General features: G+C 44.2%; 1 protein-coding gene across 21 annotated transcripts in view; it reads left to right on the top strand.

Annotated features, from left to right (window-relative positions):
* Positions 1–13,446, top strand: part of LOC129824438 (muscleblind-like protein 1) — a 103,310-nt gene that overhangs the window by 84,333 nt on the left and 5,531 nt on the right. For 5 of the 21 annotated variants that reach the window (XM_055884093.1, XM_055884094.1, XM_055884090.1 and 2 more), the window contains 9 exons: positions 3,205–3,375; positions 3,568–3,618; positions 3,853–4,065; positions 4,562–4,801; positions 6,028–6,081; positions 7,334–7,487; positions 8,408–8,443; positions 9,929–10,014; positions 11,851–11,895. In XM_055884093.1, coding sequence (XP_055740068.1) covers positions 3,205–3,375; positions 3,568–3,618; positions 3,853–4,065; positions 4,562–4,801; positions 6,028–6,081; positions 7,334–7,487; positions 8,408–8,443; positions 9,929–10,014; positions 11,851–11,895 — 1,050 coding nt within the window. The remainder of the gene's footprint in view (positions 1–3,204; positions 3,376–3,567; positions 3,619–3,852; positions 4,066–4,561; positions 4,802–6,027; positions 6,082–7,333; positions 7,488–8,407; positions 8,444–9,928; positions 10,015–11,850; positions 11,896–13,446) is intronic. The other 16 variants (XM_055884095.1, XM_055884098.1, XM_055884096.1 and 13 more) reach the window with 16 other exon arrangements.

Here is a 13,446-nt window from a genome sequence, read left to right as displayed (position 1 = left end):
CCTGTTACATGAACATGACTCCAGTGTGTGTCACCTGTTATATGAACATGACTCCAGTGTGTGTGTGTCACCTGTTACATGAACATGACTCCAGTGTGTGTGTGTCACCTGTTACATGAACATGACTCCAGTGTGTGTGTCACCTGTTACATGAACATGACTCCAGTGTGTGTGTACACCTGTTACATGAACATGACTCCAGTGTGTGTGTCACCTGTTACATGAACATGACTCCAGTGTGTGTGTGCCACCTGTTACATGAACATGACTCCAGTGTGTGTGTCACCTGTTACATGAACATGACTCCAGTGTGTGTGTGTACGCCTGTGTGGTGGCACTTGAACTATTCTGACCCCAGTCCACCAGGATCTTTGCGACTCAGACCCCTCCTCCTTGGCAGTGTGTATTCCTAGCAGACGGCACAAAACGATCTCTCCTAGTTCATTATCTCTTGGCACTGACGCTTTGAAGTTTGACCTCATATTGCCCTGTGATACAATATCTATGTATCATATGAGTGAAATGTATTTATATCTCCTGTCTGACATGTAGCCTAGCTGGATGTCTGGATAGGAGTCCATCCAGCCAGCAGCATACCACCCTGCATCCCACTGCTGGCTTGCTTCTGAAGCTAAGCAGGGTTGGTCTTGGTCAGTCTCTGGATGGGAGACCAGGTTGTGCTGGAGGACCAGTAGGAGGCACTCTTTCCTCAGGTCTAAAAAAATATCCCAATGCCCCAGGGCAGTGATTGGGGACATTGCCCTGTGTAGGGTGCCGTCTTTCGGATGGGGCGTTAAACGGGTGTCCCGACTCTCTGAGGTCATTAAAGATCCCATGGCACTTATCGTAAGAGTAGGGGTGTTGACCCCGGTGTCCTGGCTAAATTCCCAGGCTGTCCTTCATACCATCACAGTCACCTAATCATCCCCAGCTTACAATTGGCTCATTCATCCCCCTCCTCACCCCTGTAACTAATCCCCAGGTTGTTGCTGTAAATGAGAACGTGTTCTCAGTCAACTTACCTTGTAAAATATATATTTTTAAAGCGTCACAGAGACCCTCTTCTGACCTGAACAAACACACGTATGCAGACACACACACACATGCTTAAAGGCACACACACGCACTGACACACGCACAAAGAAACACACACAGACATTTTTGTCCCACAAGATAGAGCAGAAATCAAGAGCCCTTAACAATTAGTTAGTGCCAGGCATAGCCCAGACCTAGGGTGAAACAGGGTTAGGGGCATGCAGCTATAAACAGCTCCCAGCAAATCACACACACACACTGACACACACTGACACAGTCACACAGAAACACGCACACAGTCGTCAACTGAAAGTGGCACTCCAGTCTCCTTTTCACCTCTTTTAACACCTGATTTACTTAACAAAAGGCACATCTCAATAGGTGGTCCAGGTAAGTCATGACATAGCAAACGTGTGGGGGGGGGGGGGGGGGTCCTTTCCTCTTTTGTTCTCTTTCTCCTCTATTGTTCCTCAAGCAAGGGACGAGGCTGATGACATCACTGATTCCCAACAGACCAACTCTTTGAATATATTTTTTATTTATTTAACCTTTATTTAACCAGGTAGGCCAGTTGAGAACAAGTTCTCATTTACAACTGCGACCTGGCCAAGATAAAGCAAAGCAGTGCGACACAAACAACAACAACACAGAGTTACACATGGGATAAACAGACGTACAGTCAATAACACAATAGAAAAATCTATATACAGTGTGTGCAAATGTAGTAAGGAGTTGGTAGTAGCGAAATAATTACAATTTAGCAAATTAACACTGGAGTGATAGATGTCCAGATAATGATGTGCAAGTAGAAATTCTGGTGTGCAAAAGAGCAAAAACAAGTAAATAAAAACAATATGGGGATGAGGTAGGTAGTTGGATGGGGTATTTACAGATTGGCTCTGTACAGCTCCAGCGATCGGTAAGCTGCTCAGATAGCTGACGCTTAAAGTTAGTGAGGGAAATATAAGTCTCCAACTTCAGCGATTTTTGCAATTCGTTCCAGTCATTGGTCATCAGAGAACTGGAAGGAAAGGCGGCCAAAATAGGTGTTGGCTTTGGGGATGACCAGTGAAATATACCTGCTGGAGCGCGTGCTACGGGTGGGTGTTGTTATCGTGATCAGTGAGCTGAGATAAGGCGGAGCTTTACCTAGCAAAGACTTATGTCGACGAATATGTCGCCAGGGCCAGCCGACGAGAGCATCACAGGTCGCAGTGGTGGGTGGTATATGGGGCTTTGGTGACAAAACGGATGGCACTGTGATAGACTGCATCCAGTTTGCTGAGTAGAGTGTTGGAGGCTATTTTGTAAAAAACATTGTCGAGGATCGGTAGGATAGTCAGTTTTACGAGGGTATGTTTGGCAGCGTGAGTGAAGGAGGCTTTGTTGCGAAATAGGAAGGCGATTCTAGATTTAATTTTGGATTGGAAATGCTTAATATGAGTCTGGAAGGAGAGTTTACAGTCTAGCCAGACACCTAGGTATTTGTAGTTGTCCACATATTCTAAGTCAGAACCGTCCAGAGTAGTGATGCTAGTCGGGCGGGCAGGTGCGAGCAGCGATGGTTTGAAGGGCATGCATTTAGTTTTACTAGCATTTAAGAGCAGTTGGAGGCCACGGGAGGAGTGTTGTATGGCATTGAAGCTCGTTTGGAGGTTTGTTAACACAGTGTCCAAAGAAGGGCCAGAAGTACACAGAATGGTGTTGTCTGCATAGAGGTGGATCAAGGAATCACCCGCAGCAAGAGCGACATCGTTGATATATACAGAGAAAAGAGTTGGCCCGAGAATTGAACCCTGTGGTACCCCCATAGAGACTACCAGAGGTCCGAGACAACAGGCCCTCCGATTTGATACACTGAATTCTATCTGAGAAGTAGTTGGTGAACCAGGCGAGGCAGTCTCCTTGAAGTTTGTTGTCTCTAAAAAAAACACAATTTTGCTCCAAACATTTTTTGTGTGTACCTTACTGAATTCATACTTGGGATATCGCTTTTCAACAGTAAACGTTCAAGAATCACTAGAGGACGTCTTTAAAGCAGTGCTGTCTGAATCTGAATCAACTTACTTTACTTTGACACACTGCTTCTCTCTCTTGCTGTCCAAACTCCCCCCCCCCCCCCCCCCCCCCCCCCCACTCCCCTATCGCACCTCCCTCTCCCTCTCTCAGGGCCGTTGTTCCAGGGAGAACTGTAAGTACCTGCACCCTCCTGGCCACCTAAAGACCCAGCTAGAGATCAATGGCAGGAACAACCTAATCCAACAGAAGAACATGGCCATGCTGGCCCAGCAGATGCAACTCGCAAACGCCATGATGCCCGGCACACAGCTACAGCCTATGGTGAGACAAATACAGTAGGGATGTGAAGTCACACATACACAATGGTGAGAGAACACACACATGCACCAATGTGCGCACAAATGCACACATACACACACACATACACGTGAGTGGAAAATAATATAACTGAACTGTGACTGAATCCCAGGACCTGAAACCCCTCTTCATTTTATTCAACCTTTGCCAATCCAGGTTAGTCTCTATGACCTGGTCCAAGACAGCAACAGGTTCAGTTTACATCAAGTAATTACATGACAACACTTACAGTCGGCTGCGTCTCAAATGATACTCTATTCCCTATATAGTGTACTACTTCTGACCATGCAGAGCCCTAAAGCAGTGCACTATATAGGGAATTCAGTATCAGTTTAGATAAGCTACATAACATTGAATACAGCACATTTAACATACCAGGAAATATAACCTCTCACCTTTGACCCTTGTCTCTATCTGCCCGCCCCCTCCTCCCGTCTGCAGCCTATGTTCTCTATGGCACCAGGCCTGGCCACCAATGCCAGCGCGGCGGCAGCAGCCTTCAACCCGTACCTGGGCCCGGTATCGCCTGGCCTGATGCAGGCAGAGATCATGCCCAGCCCGCAGGTCCTCATGGCAGGCCACCCCAACCATGGCCAGGTCCCCAATGCTGCAGCCGCAGCTGCACAGAAACTCATGAGGACAGACAGACTGGAGGTAAGAGATTCAGATTGACGGACACCCCCTCCACCCCGCTCCAGCAGCCTGTGCTGATTCTAGGCCACAACATGCTGCGTTAACAAAAAGCCAGTGCTGCCCTCTGCTGCCCTTCAAATGCCACGTCCAACACACAGTGACTTTGCTCAATGCTTATGTCTGTATGGCTGTAACCACGTTTCCATCTACAGTTTTTATGTGTGTAAAGTCATACCGTAATTAAAAAAAAAAAAGTCACGCCAGTTGTGATGGAAGCAGGAAGTTATGGTCCAATTTTAAAAATGCTGATAATAAAATAAATGAAAATAAATGAATTATGCGTTCATATGAATTATGAAAATGAATTATGCGATAAATGGCGGTGGATATTTTCTTGATGCAGATTTTAGAATATTCGCATGAAACTCTGTCGCCAATTGGATGGAAACCAAGCTAGTGTGTATCAATGTACATCCATGTATTCATCCCTCCCCCACACCCCTCTCCCCCTCGCCAGGTGTGTCGTGAGTACCAGCGGGGCAACTGCTCCCGGGGGGAGAACGACTGCCGCTTCTCCCACCCCTCCGACAGCACCATGATTGACACCAACGACAACACGGTCACCGTGTGTATGGACTACATCAAGGGCCGCTGCTCCAGGGAGAAGTGCAAGTACTTCCACCCTCCGGCCCACCTGCAGGCCAAGATCAAGGCTGCACAGCATCAGGTGAACCAGGCCACTGCCGCCGCAGCCATGGTGAGTAGTCCGCCATCTTGGATCATCTAGGAAACAGTCGCATTGTAAGAATGAGGAAATACACAGAGTAGGATGAAGCTGCCCGTAGCCACAGATCTAAGGTCAGTTATGCGTTTTGACGTTGCAATGGATATGGTTAGGATTTGGGGAAGGGTAAGCAGAGAAACTGATCTTAGATATGTGCCTACAGGTAACATCTCTATTATATTATATGGCTCAGTCTTTTTCTCTGCCTGATGGCGTTAGCTGATAAAGAAAACCCACCGACGTTTAGCTGATCTGACTGATCGTATCTGTATCCACATCCTCTGTCTCAATGTGTGCTTCCCCTGCGTAGGTTCCTCTTGGCATTCAATGCATTTAATGTGCTTCTCTGACTGCAGTCTAAGTCTAATATAACAATGGTCGTTCCTCTCTAGCTGAACATCCACAGCGGAACTAGCGTTGTAACCCTTGTCTATTGTTCCTAGTATTTGCCATGCTTTGTATGAAGAGCAAAAAACAAACATTGTGGTGTTTAGTCATTGTAATGAGACAATGACTATGATGTGCACAGTGAAAGATTAAGAGTGTATTGCTTTTTGATCGTTTAATAGTCCCACTTGTCCCACTTTAAACATTCTATAGCTCATATTGCTTAATAAAGGCTTCATAAACCCTTTATAAGGCCTGCATAGATGCTTCATAATCATTTATAAGCAAATGTCACACTATATAAAGGTGATATAACTGGTGCTATACCAGATGTGGTATAAACCCTATACTACACTTCATAAAGTATGATATTTGTTCATAAATGATTTATGAAGCATTTATGTAGACCTTATAAGGGGTTTATGAATGTTTCATAAGTTGTAGTTATTTTAAAGTGTGATCATATCACTCAATGCCCAGTTTTGATGTAATGACAGTGTACATTCCATTTTATTCTTGTTTACATCTTTTCACAGTATTTGATATAGCTAGACCATTATTGAACTCATGACCATGTACTGTACTGTAGCTCTCAACCGTAGTACTGTAGTATCTACACACTGTGCATGCCCTAGTCATGTTATCCCCTTGTATACTGCGTTCCAATGATTTGTTTTTTTATTTGTTTTTTTTTCTCACCTACCCGAACTGCACTGCTGCCCCCATGATGCACCTCTGCTTGCTGGTTTATGTTAATGCGCTTGAACCCCATTGGCCCATTGCCATCATGTGCTCGCTGCCTGCTAATTAAGACTCAGTCGGCTGTCAAATCACTGAAGCGACCCCTCGACGCAACCTTTGACCTGGTACTATGACCTTTCACCTTTTAGCTTGGCATGTGGCTTTGTCGTAGTGCAATGTCTTAACCCAGATATAGCTACTTTAATTATTGTTTGTTATCGTAATGTGTTTTCTTTCCTCCTGTTGCTATATGTGTCATTATTGCCTGTGATAAACTGATTGTGGCTTCCTTCCCGGCTTTGACTGAATTGACCATCTCCACCATGTTTGCGATTAAAAACCTGCTTCCCAAACAAACATCAATTCGACATGGGAATCTGTATAAAGGGCCACAATCAATTAATCACGTATAGCTTATGTTAACAGTAGGAGAGGGTTGAGGACATTTTAGCTTTTAACAGTAAATGTAAATGGTGGCATGGCTCGAGCTTATACACAATGTGTTGTGAATCAGTAGTATGTATGCACAGTATATATGCATGTGTTTGTTCCTAGTGCATGTCTGATTGAGTGGGATATGATTAAAGTCATGTTGTAGGGATCCATTCCCACCCGAGTTAATAAGATTGCTCATAATTCAGTTGATCATGGCGCTAGCAGTGCAGCCCCCTCTCTCTCTATGCTTCCTATCTCTTCCTCTTCTTAGCTGCCTTATTGTTTAATTAATAGAGCAATGCTTGCTTTAGTTGCATTAAGTCAGCGCAAGGTGTATTTATACGGTATATCCTCCGTATTAAGCTTAGTAACTGATTGTATCATGGATATGAATGCTTTATAGCACAGGTGTCAAACTCATTCCACGGGGGGCCGAGTGTCTGCGGGTTTTCGCTCCTCCCTTGTACTTGATTGATGAATTAACATCACTAATTAGTTAGGAACTCCCCACACCTGGTTGTCTAGGGCTTTATTGAAAGGAAAAACCAAAAACCTGCAGACACTAGGCCCTCCGTGGAATGAGTTTGACACCCCTGCTTTATAGAGTCACTATGTAGCCCCAGTTAGTGCCATGCTCTTGCTTGTGTAGTAATTATGTAGACTGCTGCTTGCTTGCTGGTGTTACACACGGTTACACTTTGTTGTTGTGATGTTCTTTTATCCCCTAACTTAACACCAATTCTCTTTTTTGTTTTCTTTCCCGTTTTTACCTCCAACACACCCTCTCTCTCACGCCTCCCTCACGCACCTCTTTCTCTCTCATTCTCTCTCGTTGTTTGTTTCTCCTCTCTATCTCTCTCTCTCTCTCTCTCTCGCTCTCGCTCTCTCTCTTCCCCCTCCCCCCCCCATCCCTCTTTCCCTCCCTCCATTGGGGCTGGGCAGGGGATCCCCCATAGTGTCATGCCACCCATGCCCAAGCGGGCAGCCATGGAGAAGCCTAATGGGGCTTCTGCCATGTTCAACACCGGCATGCTCCAGTACCAACACGCCTTGGCCAACATGCAGTTTCAGCAGCAGGCTGCCTTCCTCCCCTCAGGTATGGCTCCCAGGGCGCCCACGTCGCTTTCCCATGGTCTCTTTCATACGTAGAACTAGACCGAGTAGACCTGCCCGGACACTGAAGGTAGTTAGAGCTCAGCAAGAGAGTTAGAGTACGTAGAAGGTGAACAGTGCAAACGTTGCGATAACAGTGTTCAAGGCTCCACGCCGCCATCTGAATCTGAAAGTGGTGCAGGTGTTCAGGTTCTCTCACTGGTAATGTGCTTTGGTTTGGGCTGGGGGGGGCTGTGCATGTGGTCAGATGGAGACTGCATCGGGACGTTTTTCCTTTCTGTCCCCTTGCATTTGTTTGGCAACATAATGTATGTCCTGCTTCCATATTCAACTGCTACACTTTTTCGATTCTGTCTTGAGCGTGTGTGTATGCTTTCGTGTCACTATTATGATTATTATTATTATGACTTGAACTATTTATATTCATCGATTGATGATTGCTATTACTATTATTATCACTGTTTATTGCACATGAATATCCATGTTTTTATCTGATCTGTATTGACTCTCTACCTAATTCTCCTTATTGGCTAGTTTGGTCAGCACCAGGGTTGGGGTCAATTCCATTTCAATTCCAGTCAATTTAGAAACACGGAAATTCCAATTCCAATCCTCTTCAATGGTTTTCAATGAGATATGTGCTAAATTGGAATTGGAATTAGGTTTACATTCTGAATTAACTGGAATTTAAATGGAATTTACCCCAACCCTGGTCAGCACACCTGTATTTCCACTGATGACTACTTACTGTGTTACTGAATGCTGTCCAGTTAATTAATTAACCTGATCTCTTCCTTCATTCTAACGAACCTTGTGACGGGCTGTTTTGATTTCTCTCCCCCTTTTCCAATCCACTTCCTGTTGCACACTTCCTGTTGCACTGCATGATGTGCATTTGGGCAGGCTCAATATTCTGCATGACCCCCACCGCCGGTGTTGGTAGGTTCCAGCTTTCCTTCTCCACCAATTAGCTTTCAGCCTTGCCAGTGACTCGCACATCAATCTATCTAACCATCACATCTGAGTGAACCCATATAGTTTTATAGCACGATTCCCACTTTTTTGTACTGTCTAGTCAACTGCTAGGGTCGTTGTCACACGAGTGACCATAGGAGTTAGCAAGATAGGAGCACTCAATAACCATAGGAGTTGGCAAGACAGCACAAACAGATCTGGGATCAGGTGAATAATTTTAATTTCCCTCCATTTAATAATCCTCAGTATGGTCAGATCCACATGTAGTTGGATCTGCCTTTGCTTTGACAGAGTCACAGGGTTGGTTGTGGCATATAATAAATACTCATTTGCACATTTCCTTTGTCATTTAAAAAAAAATAATGCTGTGTTTCCTCATAACTATAAATCGTAATACTGGCGATTTATACACTGAGTGTGAAAAACATTAGGAACACCTTCCTAATATTAAGTTGCACCCCCTTTTGCCAACAGTCTCAATTCGTTGACACACAGACTACAAGGTGTCGAAAGCATTCCACAGGGATGCTGGCCCATGTTGACTCCGATGCTTCTCACAGTTGTGTCAAGTTGGCTGCATGTCCTTTGGGTGGTGGTGGACCATTCTTGATACACACGGGAAACTGTTGAGCGTGAAAAACCCAGCAGCGTTGCAGTTCTTGACACACTCAAATTAGTGCACTTGGCACCTTCCACAATACCCTGTTCAAAAGCAAATTTTGTCTTGCCCTTTCACCCTCTGAATGGCACACATACACAATCCATGTCTCAATTGTCTCAAGACTTAAAAATCCTCCTTAAACTGTCTCCTCCTCTTCATCTACACTGATTGAAGTGGATTTAACAGGTGACATCAATAAGGGATCATACTGTAGCTTTCACCTGGATTTGCATGGTCAGTCTGTCATGGCAAGAGCAGGCGTTCCTAATGTTTTGTGCACTCAGTGTATGTTTTAATGTAAGTTTTATTCTGTTTCAGGTGTACTACCAAACATATGTTACTGTAAATATTCCTTGGACTCTATACCGCTTTAGTATGGTATAACCTCAATATGCCATCCACAGATGTACCAATCTGAAACCCCTATCCCTTTAACACCCATGGCTAGATTCCAATCATATAACTTACTCCCTTCTCCTCTCCCTCGTGTCTTTCCCTTCTCAGATCAGAAAGGACTGGAAGTGTTTAAGCAATATGGTTACTGCCAACCCAACCTTCTTCTAGGCTAGGTCTTGTCTGCATCATATTGCTTACACGTATCCAATCCTCTCAGATCTTTGAGTATGCATCAGCGAGGGCAGAGAAAAAGGAAGTGAGTTATTGAATTAGAATCGGGCCCTTGCCCCTCTCCCCCCTCACCTGTCCCCTCACGTTTTCCTGGTGCCCAATTTGCCACACTCTACTCCTCTATGGGTTTTTGCTTATCTGATTTTCCCTTTTGACAAAAGTACCCATGATGCACGGTGGTACGCAAGGGTCTGCAGCCACCACATCTGCCACAAGCGGTCCCTTCGCAACCTCCTCAGCCAATCAGGTTTGCTCCTCTACCTCTCTCTCTCTCTCTCTCTCTTCTCTCCCTCTTGTACAGTGCATTCGGAAAGTATTCAAACCCTTTCCCTTTTTTCATTACATTACAGCCTTATTCTAAAATGGATGAATATATTTTTTCTCCCTCATCAATCTACACACAATACCACATTATGACAAAGCGAAAACTGTTTTTCAATTTTTTTTGCAAATGTATTAAAATTAAAAAACAGATACCTTATTTACACAAGTATTCAGATCCTTTGCTATGAGACTCAAAATTGAGCTCAGGTGCATCCTGTTTCTAATTGATCATCCTTGAGATGTTTCTACAACCTGATTGGAGTCCACCTGTGGTAAAATCTATTGATTGGACATGATTTAGAAAGGCACACACCTGTCTTTATAAGGTGTAACAATTGACAGTGCATGTCAGAGCAAAAACCAAGCCATGAGGTCGAAGGAATTGTCCGTAGAGCTCCGAGATAGGATTGTCTTGTGGCACAGATCTGGAGAAGGATACCAAAAAATTTCTGCAGCGTTGAAAGTCCCCAAGGACACAGTGGCCTCCATCATTCTTAAATGGAAGAAGTTTGGAACCACCAAGACTCTTCCTAAACTAAGACATCGGGGGGAAAGGGCCTTGGTCAGGGAGGTGACCAAGAACCCAATGATCACTCTCACAGAGCTCCAGATTTCTCTGTGGAGATGGGAGAACCTTCCAGAAGGACAACCATCTCTGCAGCACTCCACCAATCAGGCCTTTACGGTAAAGTGGCCAGATGGAGGCCACTCCTCAGTAAAAGGCACATGACAGCCCACTTGGAGTTTGCCAGAAGGCACCTAAAGGACTCTCAGACCATGACAAACACGATTCTCTGGTCTGATGAAACAAGCGTCACGTCTGGAGGAAACCTGGCACCATCCCTACGGTGAAGCATGGTAGTGGGATTGGAAGTCTAGTCAGGATCGAGGGAAAGATGAATGGAGTAAAGTACAGAGACATCCTTGATGAAAACCTACTCCAGAGCGCTCAGGACCTCAGACTTGGGTGAAGATTCACCTTCCAACAGGACAATGACCCTAAGTACACAGCCAAGACAACGCAGGAGTGGCTTTGGGACAAGTCTCTGAATGTCCTTGAGTGGCCCAGCCAGAGCCCGGACCTGAACCCTATCGAACATTTCTGGAGAGACCTGAAAATAGCTGTGCAGCGACGCTCCCCATCCAACCTGATAGAGCTTGAGAGGATCTCCAGAGAAGAATGGGATAAACTCACCAAATACAGGTGTGCCAAGCTTGTAGCGTCATACCCGTCAAGACTCGAGGCTGTAATCGCTGCAAAAGGTGCTTCAACAAAGAATTCAGTAAAGGGTCTGAAATGTCTAAAAAACTGTTTCAGCTTTGTCATTATGGGGTTTTGTTTGTAGATTGATGAGGAGTTTTGTTTAATTTCATACATTTTAGAATAATGCTGTAATGTAACAAAATGTGGAAAAAGTCAAGGGGTCTGAATACTTTCCGAAGGCACTGTGTATACAGTATATATATATATGCCTTTCACGCACAGCGCACATGGAGGTTCTGTAGGTGCTTCCCTGTCTTCTATATGGGATGGGAGACAGTCTCCCTCTTGTTGGCCGACACTGGTTGTTGAGTATAACCGTTTAATGACAGGTTATTAGAACAGTACGTCTGTGTATCATGTTAATGGTCAACTTTGAATGTAGTTATTAAACAAGTTCTATGTGTCATTAACTAGTCATTCTGGGGAGACATTTACAGCATGTCGTTCATCTTTGACGTCATTTTAACCTTGATCTTTGTCCTTTCTCATTTTGAGGACTCTTCCTTATCAAAGTTGACTACCAACGAATACATGCAATTGGTATGTATGAGGTAGTTTTGCTTGTTTTTTGTCAAGCGTTTTGCACAGTAGGTGCGTCAGTTTACTATCTGTGCCATTTGGTGCCCGGCTTATGTTTTTCTGCTGCTTCCTACATGCAGTCAAAGATATTAGTGTCTGAGGACTCTGAGGACACATTTCTTTCTTCTTCTGCTGCTTAGGCCCTTGAGGAGTATACAGCGGGGTCAGAAATGACTGACACCCTTGATAAAGATGTCAAAGAGCTCTATTTACATGTCATCTGACCAAAGCACCAGTTCCAATCCAAGTGCCAATGTTGTTTAGCAAACTCTAGGCATTTACATTTGTCATGAAAATTGAGCTGAATTGCCACGCACACCACTGGTGGGTTTGGTGTCGAAATTAGAATGCATAAGCAGAAAAGGACCCCATACCTACTGTAAAATATAGTGGTAGATCTTTGATGTTATGGGGCCATTTTGCTTCCTTTGGTCCCGGGGGCCCTTGTTAAGGTCAACGGCATCGTGAACTTTCCCCAGTACCAGGATATTTTTGCCAAAAACCTGGTTGCCTCTGCCAGGAGGCTGAAACTTAGTGGATCTTCTAGCGAGACAATAATCCCAAGCAGACATCAAAAATCACAAAATACACATTTTGCATTGAAAACCTGTGGTTTGAATTGAAGAGGGCAGTCCATAAGCGCAGACAAAGGATATCAAGGATCTGGAAAGATTCTGTATTGAGGAAGGGTCTAAGATCCCTCCCAATGTGTTCTTCAACATTTTAGAAAAAGGCTCAGTGCCGTTATCCTCTCAAGGGGAGGTGTTGAAAGGTATTGAAAACAGGGGTGTCAATAATATTGACCCCTGCCTATTTTTGTATTTTTTGTATTACTTGTTAAACAAAATCTCCTTCTCTGAGCAATTGTATTAGTATAAAATAATATAATTTCCCCAAAAAATATTGGCATACAATATAGCTCAGTATTTCAATGATTTATTTTATACAGTAATTTTTGCTCATCTTTATCAAGGTTGTCAATAATTTCAGACCATACTGTATGTGGTCAAATAGGACAAGGGAAAGAATACATGTACATAGTGAAATATTAACATATTTGACGTATAATGTAATGGGAGTGCAACAACCCTTAAAGTTAAAGACATTAGTTGAAACTTTATTATCCCAAGGGAAAAAATGTATGCTTAACTAACTGCACTTCAGGGAACAGAACCGAAACACCCCCCCAAAAACTTTTTCGGGGAGACAGAATCAGAACCGGGAAGGAAAGTGATCTCTACTGTTCCAGTTCAGAACCGTTATTTTAAAAGCATGGGAACCGGTTAATATTATTATGTTACGTTCCAGGAATTATTTTCAGTCCCTCAAAAAAATACTACAAGGCAGCTATGCAAAGCCCTCCCTCTGTCACTCAGAAACTTATTCCAGTGTCTGCCTGACAGCTGAAAATATTTGCCGGTGTGAGCATGTAGGCAACCTGCCCCTCCCCCTCCGAAGCTTAGGCTACTGTAACCTAATGACCTTACAAGCGTGATTCAGAAATTAGGGAGA

Source organism: Salvelinus fontinalis, chromosome 26, assembly GCF_029448725.1.
Source record: "Salvelinus fontinalis isolate EN_2023a chromosome 26, ASM2944872v1, whole genome shotgun sequence".
Classification (NCBI taxonomy): Eukaryota; Metazoa; Chordata; class Actinopteri; order Salmoniformes; family Salmonidae; genus Salvelinus; species Salvelinus fontinalis.
Note: the sequence above shows the minus strand (reverse complement) of the source record. Positions and strands in the feature narration are given on the sequence as shown.